Below are 13,949 nucleotides of genomic sequence, written 5' to 3'. Positions count from 1 at the left end.
CTACCAGGGAGAACACCGATTTAAGGTGACTGGCAAAAGATTCAATGGCAACATGAGGAAAATTTAAACAGTGAGTGGATAGCTCATGCAATGCACTGCCTGAGAGTGTGGTAGAGGCAGATTCAACCATGGCTTTCAAAAGGAAATTGGATAAGCACCTGAAGAGAAAAGATTATGAAGGGTTATTTGAATAGGGCAGGAGAGTGAGGCGAGCTGAGTAGTTCTAGCTGAGCGTTGGCATGGACATGAAAGGCCAAGCTGTCTCCTTCTGTACTGTACCCATTCTGCGGTCCTGCCGATTTACAGGGGTAGGGCTGCTTAGGAGCACTAGAACAGTTAGCACTGCTGCCTCACAGCGCCAGGGACCTAGGGTTCAATTCCTGCCTTGGATACCTGTCTGTGTGGAGTTTGCACTTTCTCCCTGTGTCAGGTTGGGTAAATTGGCCATGCCAAATTGCCCCTTAGTGTCACAAAGATGTGCAAGTTAGGTGGGGTTATAGGGTTATGGAGATAGGGCGGGGAGTGGGCCTGGGTAGGGTGCTCTTTCCGAGGGTCGGTGAAAACTCGATGGGCCGAATGTCCTCTTTCTGCACTGTAGGAATTTCAAGGTTCTATGGATACAGAATGTTGCAAATTTCAGTTGTGTATTCATTTTTAGAAGTGGATAAAATTGTTAACATTTTTTTGTTGGCAGCTTTTATTTCATGATTTTAACATAGGTACACTGTGATCATCCATTATATATTGATTGAACAATGGGGAATGGTGAGGTAACCTTGGTAATCGGATGGAATTTTGGGAATTTAGCATCTGCTCAAAGACAGTGCAAAGAGGTCCCCAGATGCCTCCTGCTTCTCTCCTCATCTTTCTCTCAAGGTAAACTCCAATGATTGGTGGCGATGTCTATGTCTCATGATAGCGAGGTTCTGGAGGACTCAGCAGACAAACTTTGATGTATACTCAAGCAGTTTATTGCATATCCGAACCACTCAAATTGTATAAAAGTTTCTCGTAAAGCTGCCACTGGTTCTTTTGTCAATCATCTTAAAAATTGATGTCCTCCAGCTGGGAAGACGGTAGATGACTTGCAGAATGATCTTCAGCAGCTCTGGTGAGCACTCGAGGAAACATTGAGAGCGATCCAGGCAGTTTCAGGATACCAAAGGTTTACTCCATGGAACTCCTTGTGGCTCTTGTTATAAGCTTGATGTCCTTGCATGGTTGGGTGGTGATTTGAATGGGTATAAAGGATATCCTTTGTCTCAAGCACCCAGCCTCTGGTTCACCATGTTGGGGTAAATATGTCAGGTACTGATGATTGCTGCAGGATGAAGTTGTGGTTGCTGCCAGTGAAGAAGGCATTGACCAAGAGGATCTTATGACTGGTTTCACAAAAACTGGACATTGATAAAATGAAGCAATTTGCAGTTACAGAACATCTCACCATTCAAATATGAGATCAGCAGAACCACCTGTATACAGCTGATTTCTTCTTGGAATCGTGCCAGCCTGTAAAACCCTCATGCTCTCTTCCCCTTCTCTCTGGTCAGTGAGCAAATAATGATCTCTCCTCTCCTGGCCTCTCCCACCTCCCTGATGCAGCAATGAAAGGTGATCTGTGAGATGTTACTGCTGTCACTGGCACATGCCTGGATGAACTTACTGGCATGGAAATTGAGGATTTGGCCTTGACAGCCACTGTCAGTATCACCCGTGCCCTGCTGTGAGGTTGCAGGTCAGGTTTCAGGAGGACTTACAGTTCAGTCACTACCTTTTTGTTGAAATGCAAGCATCTCAATCAGTTTTTCTCGTAAAAGTGGAAGTAGGAAGAGTGCTCCCCAAAAAACTTTGGTGGGTAGGGCCTTCAATGGGAGCCCTCCCCCCCCCCTTTCTGGTGCCTGTGCTCTATTTTCACATCATGCTGCTACCCAAAAGCCCTCATAGCCAAAGAAGGCTTTTTTTTGATTGGGTAGAAAATCCATGTCAGGATCCAGCAGGTCAGCAAAGCTGCCTCAAAAACACAACATAATACTTCCACAAACTCTCCATTAGTAACAGTAAGTGAATGGGACCTCATTTGGAAGTTGCATGTATGGCTGTTTAAATAATTTTAGCGGACAAGAGAGGATCCCTCATGAAACTGAATTCATGTTAAGGTGTGGAAGCTTTTAAGTTTTAGTTACCTAGTTTGATTGCAGTTGAAGATAGGTAGTGAGAAAGAAGGCATCTCTCACAACTCTGCTAGAAAAGCTGGTTTAGAAGGCTAGAGAGAACATCTCTCTCAGCTTTGCAAGAAGAAAGGCCACACCATGGAGTAATGGTTTAGAAAACAAGTGCAGAGATCAGAAGAACAGCTATTTAACTGAACTAGAGAAATGAAGAGAAATGTCTGAGGTCAAAGGTACTAGAACAGTGAACTGTTCAGTAAAGTCACAGAGTTGAAAAGGCATTGGATCGAGAAAGCTGAGAAAGATATCTGAAGTGATGTTTAGGTTTGTGAGATTTTACTACAGCCTAGGGAATGTGAGTTGAAGTAACTATGGAAATCGGTGGCTGGATCTTGGAGTTTGTGTAAAAGTAATTAAGACAAAGGTAACTTGAAAGGAGAGGAGCAAATTTTCAGACTGGACTCGTTGTTAAAAGTGGAGCGGAAGGTCTGTTTAAGAAAGTAATTTGTAAAACCTGGGCCGGAATTCTCCATTCGTTCATGCCGGCGGGATTCTCCAATCCTGTTGCAGTGAACTGAGTTTTTGGCTGAGCGCCAAATTCTCCATTCCCACTGGCAGTGGTGGCGGGGTGAACTGGGATCGGAGGATCCCAGACGTGGTCTGGATTTCAGAATGCAAACCATTAAGGGAAAGCATTGTCATGGAAGAAGATTTTAAAGCATGTTTTTGGGAGTGGAAATTGGAAACTCTCATGTGATCATCATCTGGGGGATTCTGAGGAGAAATCCAGACACTAACTTGGATTCAGAGTGGAGTGTGTGTATTTGACCACAGTCATCTTGTGTGCTTAAAAATGACTTTTTGTATTTTTACTAGGTCAAGTACTTGTTTTGTACAATACAAATGAAACATTAGAAAAATCTGAATTTCTGAAATGTCTAGTCTCATAAAGTGGCACACATACACACATGAATAATGGTAAACTGTTTTTAAAGATAAGCATTATGTGATCCCTATGATAAACAAAGGAAACGTCTGGAGAAGTAAAGCTTATGGCCTTAAATCAAAAGGTACAATGGAGCAAACTGGAACACTTTTTTTAAATCTGGAAGAAAGGTTTAAAAAATCCTAATGAATTAATATTTTATTGTAATTAAGTAATAAACACATTAGCAATTAATAGATCAAAATTCTATTTCGAGCTTCTAAGATCAAAACACATTTTCTCTTGCTCTGAGCAGAAATCATACCTCTTGTTTCAAGGCTTTGACCTTGCTCTCCAGGTGGTGTATATCTTGCAGCTGATTCAAATTCTCTGAGTCTTTCACAGCCATCTCATTGTGTAGTTCAGTTATCGTCTCCTGTAATTCTTGAATTTTCTGTTGCTTATCAACGACCTATAATAATCAGAAACAAGTCATTGTAGGCAGAAAAGGCATTCCCTACCCGAATGCTTCCACCAAGCATTACAGATTCTGTCTAGTTGAAAAGGAGCAGACGTAATTATAGAAAACTCGGTTCATTTTATTTATTTACAACATCTCCTAAATCTTGTATTTTAAAATTAAAATATAACGGGAGAGATTCTATCACTGGGTTGAATCGTGGGAGAGGCCCAAATTGGCACGAGTCAACCGACTCGAGGCACCCGGATCTGGATTACGCCCTGGCTGAGCATGATGCAGATAATAATATTTAATTATGTGTGGCCATCTTGGCCAGTCGAGATGGGCACTCGGGTGTCTCGAAGGCCACTGGAGCCCTCCTGGGGGTGGTCGGGGACAGGGCAGGGCAGTACCCTCGCACTTTCCCTGGCACCCAGGCACCCATACAGTTCCAACCTGCATTGCAGGGTAGGCACTGGTAGGATGCCAGGGCACTGCCTTGGTGCCAGGTTTGCCATGTTGGCACTGCCAAGATTTGGGGCCTAATGGAGGCCATGCTCATGAAAGGGGGGTTGAGGGGGATATGAAGGGTGGGGGGGGGGGGGGGGTGAAGGGGTATATAAAGGGGCCTCCTGAAGATTTGGGGGGGTTGAAGGGGAGTCTTGAAAGGAGAGGCCCAAAAGATAGGGGTGGGAGAGCCTCAAAAGATACAAATGTCTGAGTACATGTACAGGTTCAAAAATAGCTTCTTCCCCGCTGTTACCAGACTCCTGAATGACCCTCTTATGGACTAAACAGATCTCTCCATGCATCTTCTCTACTGGATAGTACTACATTCCGTATTCTTCATCCGATATCTGTGTCTATGCATATACATTGTGTATTTTTGTATGTCCTATTTTTTTCATGTATGGAGCGATCTGTCTGGACTGTACGCAGGATAATACTTTTCACTGTACCTCAGTATATGTGACAATAAATCAAATACAATCCAATCCAAGAGGGGCCCTCATAGTTCTCACTTGGGGGGGGGGGGGGGCTGGTTAATCCCCATGTCTGGGGAGGGGGGGGGAGCAATGCCCGTAGGTGGGGGGGGGATGTGGGGACTCCTCAAGTTCACTTAGAGATCAGGGTCGAGATTCTCCGACCCCCCGCCGGGTCGGAGAATCGCCGGGGGGGATTCCGGTTGCCGAAGTCTCCGGCACTGGAGATTCGGCGGGGGCGGGTATTGCGCCACACCGGTTGGCGGGCCCCCCCGCTCGATTCTCCGGACCGGATGGGCCGAAGTCCCGCCGCTAAAATGCCTGTCCCACCGGCGTAAATTAAATCACCTACCTTATCGGCGGGACAAGGCGGCGCGGGTGGGCTCCGGGGTCCTGCGGGGGGGGGGGGCCGCTGGGCGATCTGGCCCCAGGGGGTGCCCCCACGGTGGCCTGGTCCGCGATCGGGGCCCACCGATCCGCGGGCGGGCCTGTGCCGTGGGGGCACTCTTTCCCTTCCGCCTCCGCCACGGTCTCCACCATGGCGGAGGCGGAAGAGGCTCCCTCCACTGCGCATGCGCGGGAATGCCGTCAGCGGCCGCTGACGCTCCTGCGCATGCGCCGCCCGGAGATGTCATTTCCGCGCCAGCTGGCGGGGCACCAAAGGCCTTTTCCGCCAGCTGGCGGGGCAGAAATTCGTCCGGCGCCGACCTAGCCCCTCAATGTTGGGGCTCGGCCCCCAAAGATGCGGAGCATTCCGCACCTTTGGGGCGGCGCAATGCCCGTCTGATTTGCGCCGTTTTGGGCACCAGTCGGCGGACATCGCGCCGTTTCCGGAGAATTTCGCCCCAGGTCCCGATCTCTGTCTGAGAAGCCGGTCTCACCAGTGATTTCAGCTCCCCACTGCTAAAAACATTTCTAAGTGTGGGCTAGACTGTTGAGAAACTCCCCAAGACCCAAAGAAACGACTAAGAGGGAGTGAATACCAATCTGGATCCCATCCAAAAAGCCGGCGGGAATCAGCCCACCAAACTCACCCAAAATGGCACTTGGAAATGTTTTGATTGTATCGCGACCAGCAATTTAAATGTTTTAATCCCATTTACTACATCAACTATTTCCTGCAACACAAAAAGCACCCTGGATTGCCCCTAGGTTGCTGACCATAATTTTCTTCCATTCATGAATGTTGCTGAACAGACCAGCACTTATTGGCCATCCCAAATTGCCTTCAAAAGAAGTGATGAGCTGCCTTCTTGAACTGTTGCAGTCCATGTGGCCTAGGTACACCCACCGTGCTGTTAACTAGGGAGTTTCAGGATTTTCACCCAGCATCGGGAAACAAACAATGATAGATTTCCAAGTCAGGATGGCGCATGGCTTGGCAGGGATATGACAAGGAGCGTTGCTGATCTTGTCGTTCTAGGCAGTGGAGGCTACAGGTTTGGAAGGTGCTGTCAAAAGAGCCTTGGGTTTCTGTAGATACACTGCAGCCATATTGTGGAAGGAAGAAATATTTAGGATGGACGTGGGTGATGCAGGCACAGATTACTTTCATTTTTTGAGGTGGAGGAATTGGAACTTATACAATGCACTCATCAGTAAACACTGTAATGCTCTTATACTGGAAGGAAGGTCATCCATGAAGCAGCTGAAGATTGTTTGACGACATTGCCTTGAGGGACTCCTGTACTGATGTCCTGGGATTGAGATGATTGGCCTCCAACAATCAATCCCACCTTCCTTCGTGCTAGATATGACGCCAGCCAATGAAGCCTTTTTCCCTGATTCCCATTGACTTCAATTCTACCTTGGACTGAAGCCTTGATACCACACTTGGTCAAATGTTGCCTTGAAATCAAGGTCAGTCACTCTCATATCAGTCCTGGCATTCACTTTTTCCATGTTTGGGTTAAAGCTGCAATGACACCTGGAGCTGAGTGGTCCTGGCAGAAGTAAGTGCCACTTAATAGCAGTGTTAACAACATCTTCCATCACTTTGCTGATGTTGAGAATGGACTAATGAGGTAATTGCTGATTGGATTGACCTTGCATTTTGTGGACAGGACATAACAACATTTTTCTACTTTGTCAGCTGAATTGGAACAGCTTTGGAGAAAAGGCTATTTCTGGAGCACAAGTCTCAGCACCACAACTCAGATGTTGTCGCTTTGTTAGAATCATAGAATTTACATTGCAGAAGGAAGCTATTCGGCCCATCAAGTCTGCAACTGCCCTTGAAAAGAGCACCCTACCTAAGCGCACCTATCCCCGTAACTCCGTAACCCCAACCAACTTTTTTGGACATTAAGGGCAATTTATCGTGGCCAATCCACCTAACCTGCACATCTTTGGACTGTGGGAGGAAACCGGAGCACCCGCTGACACGGGGAGAACGTGCAGACTCCGCACAGACAGTGAACCAAGCCGAGAATCGAACCTTGGAGCCGGGAGCTGTGAAGCCACTGTGCTACCGTGCCACCATTGGTGGATACCAATAATTTGTCTAAATTTTCTTTGTTATGCATGTACGTTTAGTTCATTACATGATACCTTTTAAATTTTTTGTCTGGCTGTGCACTCGTGGTTATCAAAGGGGACAACTTGTCAGTGGTCTGCGCATTAGCTTCATAATTGCTGTGCTGTCACACCTGCGTGCATCTTAGAGGGATGATTGGTGGGGTCGTCAGTAAACAGCCCTGATGTTCATGCAGAATTTCTGGAAGATGATACCCCCGATCACTTCAGCAATGCCTTTCGTATTCACATGCAGGCTTTTGCCTCATTAAGGATGGGGATTGTCATAACCCCCAAGAGGACACAGGGAAACCATTATTGATCTTCCAAGGGACTTGTGGAGTATGAGCTCCCCAGATAGGGTGCGGAAGTCACCAACCTGGGGCTCATTATGTATTGATATAAAAGCTGACCCAAGGCAGGGCGTAGACAGATTTAGTCCTCCCAGCAAGGATTATACTGGGAGCGAGATGCTGCTTCACGCAGACCTTTGTATATAGTTATACGAATCCTACAGTGCAGAAGGACCCATTTGGTCCATCATGTCTGCACCAACCCTCCGAAAGAGCACCCCACCCAGTCCACTCCCCCGCCCTATTCTCATAACCCATCTCACTGTTGGACATTAAGGGGAAATTTAGCTTGGCCAAACCACTTAAGCTGCACATCTTTGGACTGCGGGAGGAAACTGGAGCACCCGTAGGAAACCCCGCAGACACAGGGAGAACGAGCAAACTCCACAAGTGCACAGTCACCCAAGGCTGGAATTGAATCCAGGTCCCTGGTGCTGTGAGGCAGCAGTGCTAACCACTGTGCCACAGTTAAACCACAGTTAACATTAATAATAATAATCATTATTAATGTCACACGTAGGCTTCCATTAACACTGCAATGAAGTTACTGTGAAAATCCCCTAATCGCCACACTCTGGCGCCTGTTCAGGTAAACTGAGGGAGAATTCAGAATGACCAGTTCATCTAACAAGCACGTCAAAATTAATATTCAATCTTCGCCTGCTTTCTCAAGTTACTAAAGGGATGTAAGACAGCACTTTATCTCCACAAGAACTGTGCAGTGGTCACTACTACCAATATTGTCATCAATATATGTATCTGTGACAGGTAGATTGGTAAGGACAAGGTCAAGTTGAGTTTTCTTTCATGTTGGCGCACTCACCACCTGCCACAGACCAGTCTGCCAACTATATTCTTTCGGACTCAACTGAGTCAGTAGTGGTGCTACTGTGGCAGTCTTACCATTGAACCCAGAGTACAATATGTGCGCTTGCTATCCTCAGTGCTTCATTCAAGTGGTGTTCTACATGGAGGAGCACTGATTCGTAAGCTAAGTGAGGATAGTAGGTTTCCATGCAATGTTTTATCTGGTGCCATGAAACGTTATGGGGTCTGTTGTCAATGTTGAAGATTCCAAGGGTTCCCTTTCCACTGTTTATTTCTGTGCCACTGATACATACTCAGGGATGGTGATGGAGACGTTTGGGACGTTGGCTGAAAGGTGTGAGTATGGCTATGTCAGGCATTTGCTCTTCTGATTTTGGCACAAGTCCCAAATAGTGAGGAGGAATTTGGCTGGGAAATGACTGGGCAGGGTGTCTAGTTCTTAGGTAGATGCCACATGATCCATTTGAGTTTACTGTCATGATATTCAGAATTAACTCCGCAAGGGACACGGGGACGACAATCATCCCTATCCAGTAAATCCCATGCAGTGGGTTATGACACCCACCATTTTTATATTGGTTTACAGAGTTAGTTTCCTTGTAGATTATGTACTACAACTATGAGATGTTACATTGATCCATCTGACTAAGAAATGGAAAATTGTTGCAGAAAGTAACCAAGTTTAAATGTCAGTTGAACCTTAAGATGTCAGGTGCACTGATGGGAATCTAATGGTCTACTTGTAGAACTACCATTCAAACAGTTTCCGTCCATGGCAGTCGTAAAATCCTTGTGACTTATGAGCACTCAGTGCAGTTCGGATCCTTATGCATTTATATTAATGAGATCATGGTACAAATTTCCAGTCATATAAATAAATGTCAATATTAATCACATGAATTACAGCATAATATTACAGGATTTTTCAAACGAGTGCATCCCCAATCCCATGCTCGTAGGTAGTCTACATTAAAGTTGTAGACCAAGGTATTCCCTTTGTGTGCTCACCAGCCTTTGATCAATGGCTCGTAAGTGCAGAAGTGGAAAATCCCAGGTATTATGTTTAGTTCTTTAAGGTCTTTTAAGGTCAATCATATGTTGTAAGGATCCAATTAAATGTCATTTTTTTTCTAAATGCCATGGGTAAATTATATGTTGTGGCTGTAAATTTTGACTCTGTAGCACCACTGGTTCCAGCACTATGGGAGTAGAAAAACAAAAGAAAATTGTGGGGGTTTGCTTCTGATAACATCCAGCGTACACTGCACCAGTCTTCATGCTGTGGAGGGTGATATTGTGGGAAACCTATACATGTGCTGAAAACATAGCACAGTTGGGAAATTGTGACATTAGTCAGTGCCTAATCCTGCTTTGGTGACTGACCTGTTACTTTGGACCTCGCCGGCCTTGATAACAGCCTCCATTAAACCACACAACTGCACAAACAACCTTACCCCCACCCCACGTGGGCTACTTCAAGATGTCACCTTTTTCTGATCATCTACCTCTCCTACAAAAGTAGTGGAAGTGCTATGTTGTTGGAAGAGTTGACAGACGTTTTTCAGTCAGAAGGGAGCGGTGAGGAACCTTTAGAAATAGCAGCATGATTCTGAAATGCCACTTACTTCTTGTCATGGAGGCTACAGTTCCTACGAGAGGAAAAGCTGTTCGAGGAGGAAGGAGGAGAATGTTTAGTTGGAGGTCTTACCCACTTATGGTGTCCAGAGAACCTATGGCTCAGAAGAAAGATGTGTGACCTTCTGCGCACTTCTGGGCGAGGATTGTGCTGCCAGTGGCTGTCAATGTCACTATGGCCCTTAATTACTACCCCAGTAGATCCTTCCGGGCTGGAGCCAGTGACATCACCAACATAACTCACATTATAGTCTATTACACCAGGAGAGGGGGGGCATCATTGTTAACTCAGAGAGAAATAGGAAGAGTTGACACATGGCTTCACCAGGATAGAGAACTTCCCCATGGTGCAGAAACCCATTGACTGCATGCATGTTTTTTTTTAATTATTTGTTCATGGATGCAGATGTCACTGGCTGGGCCAGCATTTATTGCCCATCCTTGAGGGTATTTGAGAGTCAACCACATTGCTGTGAATCTGTAGTCACCTGTAGGCCAGACCAGGTAAAGATAATAGGCTTCCTGCCCTAAAGGACATTAGTGAACCAGATGGATTTTTTTGACAATCGGCAATGGTTTCATGGTCATCATTAGAATCTTAATTTCAGATTTTTTTTATTTTTAAAAAAATATTTTTATTCGCCTCATTTTTCACATTGTCTCCCACATTTACACCCATCAACAATAAACAATAATCAGCAAGATATGTCAATCCCCATAATAACAACGATCCCATGCGCCCACCAACCCCCAAACCTCAGCCCACATGTTTACATAAACAAATGACAAAAAGGAATCAGGGATTACCCGTAGTCACCCTTAATCTACACAGCCCCCCTCCCCCCCCCCCCCCCACCCCACCCCCCCAACTAATGTTCGATGTTATCCAGTTCTTGAAAGTGCATAATAAATAGTGCCCATGACTTGTAGAACCCCTCCGAGCTTCCCCTCAGTTCGAACTTAACCTTCTCAAGGGTCAAGTATTCCAACAGGTCCCCCCGCCACGCCAGGGCACTGGGTGGAGAGGCTGCTCTCCATCCCAGCAGGATCCGCCTTCGGGCGATCAACGAGGCGAAGGCTATGATATCTGCCTCCGCTCCCGTTTCCAACCCTGGCTGGTCCGACACCCCGAATATGGCCTCCTGGGGACCCGGGTCCAGTTTCACACGCACCACCTTGGAAATTACCCGAAACACCTCCTTCCAGTACTCCCCTAGCTTTGGACAGGACCAAAACATATGAACGTGATTCGCGCCACCCCCCCCCCTCCCCCCCGCAACACTCACACACATCCTCTACTCCTTCAAAAAATCGGCTCATCCTCGTGAAGTGCGCTCTATATACCACCTTCAGCTGTATCAGCCCCAACCTCGCACATGAGGTGGAGGCATTCACTCTCCGGAGCACCTCACACCAGACACCCTCCTCGATAACCTCTCCCAGCTCTTCCTCCCACTTTGCTTTGATTCCCTTCCAGTGGTGCCTTATCCTCTTCCAGAATAGCTCCGTACACCGCTGACACTGCCCCCTTCCCCAATCCCCTTGTCGTCAACACTTCGTCCAGCAATGTGGAGGCCGGTTCCTCTGGGAAGCTCTGTATCTCCTTCCTGGCAAAATCCCGAACCTGCATGTACCTAAACCCTTCTCCCTGCTCTAGCCCACACTTCGCTTCCAGCTCCCTCAATCCTGCAAACCGACCCCGAAGAAACAAATCTTTTAGCGTCTTAATCCCTTTCTCTTCCCATTTCCGAAAACTTCCATCCCACCTCCTTGGCTCAAATCTGTGGTTCCCCCGAATCAGCATTTCCCTTGACCCTAAACCCAACCCGAAGTGTTGGCGAAACTGCCTCCAGATTTTCAATGAAGCTATTATTACCGGACTCCCTGAATATTTCCCCGGAGCTATCGGGAGCGGCGCTGTTGCAAGTGCCTTCAGCCCCGACCCCCTGCACAAACTCTCCTCCATTCTGATCCACTGAGAATCCACCCCTCTGACCCAGCTCCGCACTTTCTCCACATTCGCCGCCCAGTAGTAGTACAACAAGTTCGGGAGGCCCAAACCCCCTGCCTGCCTTCCCCTCTGTAGCAGCACCTTTCTCACTCTGGCCACCTTCCCTCCCCATATGAATGAGGTAATCCTTCCCTCAATCTCCCTGAAAAAAGTATTTGGCAGGAAAATCAGTAGGCATTGAAAAATAAACAGGAATCGCGGCAACACATTCATTTTAACCGCCTGTACCCGACCTGCCAGTGACAGAGGAAGGCCGTCCCACCTTGCCAGATCGGCTTTCACTCTCCCCACCAAACTAGTGATGTTGTACCTACGAAGCCTCCGCCACTCCCAGGCAATCTGCACCCCCAGATACCTAAAATGAGTCCCTGCTCTACGGAATGGCAGCCCCCCCATCCCTGCCCCTACTCCCAGCCGAGACAACACAAAGTACTCACTCTTGTCCAGGTTCAACTTGTACCCCGAGAAAGACCCAAATACCCGCAGTAGCTCCAATATTCCTCCTATCGACGCACTCGGCTCCGACACATACAGCAGCAAGTCGTCGGCATATAAGGACACCCTATGCTCTATCCCCCCCGCACTATTCCTTTCCATGCTCCCGAACTTCTCAATGCGATGGCCAACGGCTCAATCGCAAGTGCAAACAGCAGGGGGGACATAGGACATCCCTGTCTAGTCCCACGGTGGAGAGAGAAATATCTCAAACTGATATTATTTGTGCGGACACTCACCTTCGGTTCCTTATGTAATAGCTTTACCCAGTTCACAAACCTTGGTCCAATCCCAAACCGCTCCAGCACTGCCATCAGGTACCCCCATTCTACCCGATCAAACGCCTTCTCGGCATCCAATGCCACAACTACCTCTGTTTCCTTTCTTTCCGCCGGTGCCATAACAACGTTCAAAACCCTCCTAATGTTCGAAAACAGCTGCCTCCCTTTCACGAACCCCGTCTGATCCTCCCCTATTACCTTCGGAAGGCACTCCTCCAGCCTACCCGCCAGTACCTTCGCCAACACTTTTACGTCCACATTCAGAAGTGATATGGGCCGTATCCGTCAGATCCTTAGCTTTTTTTAGTAACAGGGAAATCGATGCCTGCCCCAAGGTTTGCGGCAACACCCCCTTCCCTATCGCCTCTTCAAACATCCCCACCATCAGGGGTGCCAACCTATCCTTAAATTTTTTATAATATTCCACCGGAAACCCATCCGGCCCTGCCACCTTCCCCGACTGCATCCTCCCAATCACATCCTTTATCTCCTGGTCCACTATAATTTCAGATTTTTATTGAATTCAAATTTCACCATCTGCCGTGGCGGAATTCGAACCTGGATTCCCGGAGCATTACTCTGGGTCTCTGGATTACGAGGCCAGTGACAATACCACTATGTCACTGTCTCTCATGTACCACTGGCTCTGCGGGTACCACATCTCAATTGAGAGATACACCACAAAGGGCTCCATCCCTGACAAACATTTGGTGTGTGACCACATCCATCATCGTGGTGAATACTTGCTCTCCCAACAGCTGTCATGGTGCTATCACCCTGTGCCAGTCAGCCAGTCCAGCTGTCTACGAGCTAACCTGACAAACCAGAGGGTGGCTGGTTGGCAGCAAGGACTACCCTATGTGCCTGCAGCTGATGACTGTCCTCCATCATCCGACCATATATGGCCTGTTCTCCTGCAATGACAGCTATGCTGCCACTATGAACACGGAGGAGCACATGATTGGCCATGTGGTCAGTTTGCTGGATCATTTAGAGGGAGCACTGCAGCACACACTGGAGCCTGTCCGCTAATTTGTGGTGGTTTGTTACAACCTTCACAACCTGCTTAACATCAAGTGAACATAATCCTTGCCACCAGGCTTCAGTATCAACTTATGAGGAAGATGAAGAGAGAGAAGAGAGGAAGCATCCAGGACATCACAACTTTGGACCGGCTATCCATGAGCATTTTCTCGTAGAATCATAGAATCTCTACGGTGCAGAAGGCACTATCAGGTTTGCACTAGGCCTACCCCCCTGCCCTAGCTGCATAACCCCACCTAATCTTTGCATACT

At 47.3% G+C, this 13,949-nt stretch overlaps 1 protein-coding gene across 6 annotated transcripts in view; it reads right to left on the bottom strand.

Annotated features, from left to right (window-relative positions):
• The window catches only part of pmfbp1 (polyamine modulated factor 1 binding protein 1), a 1,352,449-nt gene that overhangs the window by 911,875 nt on the left and 426,625 nt on the right, over positions 1–13,949 (bottom strand). For all 6 annotated transcript variants that reach the window (XM_072517945.1, XM_072517947.1, XM_072517950.1 and 3 more), the window contains exon 8: positions 3,419–3,565. In XM_072517945.1, coding sequence (XP_072374046.1) covers positions 3,419–3,565 — 147 coding nt within the window. The remainder of the gene's footprint in view (positions 1–3,418; positions 3,566–13,949) is intronic.

This window comes from Scyliorhinus torazame, chromosome 10 (genome assembly GCF_047496885.1).
Source record: "Scyliorhinus torazame isolate Kashiwa2021f chromosome 10, sScyTor2.1, whole genome shotgun sequence".
Taxonomy (NCBI): Eukaryota; Metazoa; Chordata; class Chondrichthyes; order Carcharhiniformes; family Scyliorhinidae; genus Scyliorhinus; species Scyliorhinus torazame.
The sequence above is the reverse complement of the archived record's forward strand: the minus strand, read 5'-3'. Positions and strand labels throughout refer to the sequence as shown.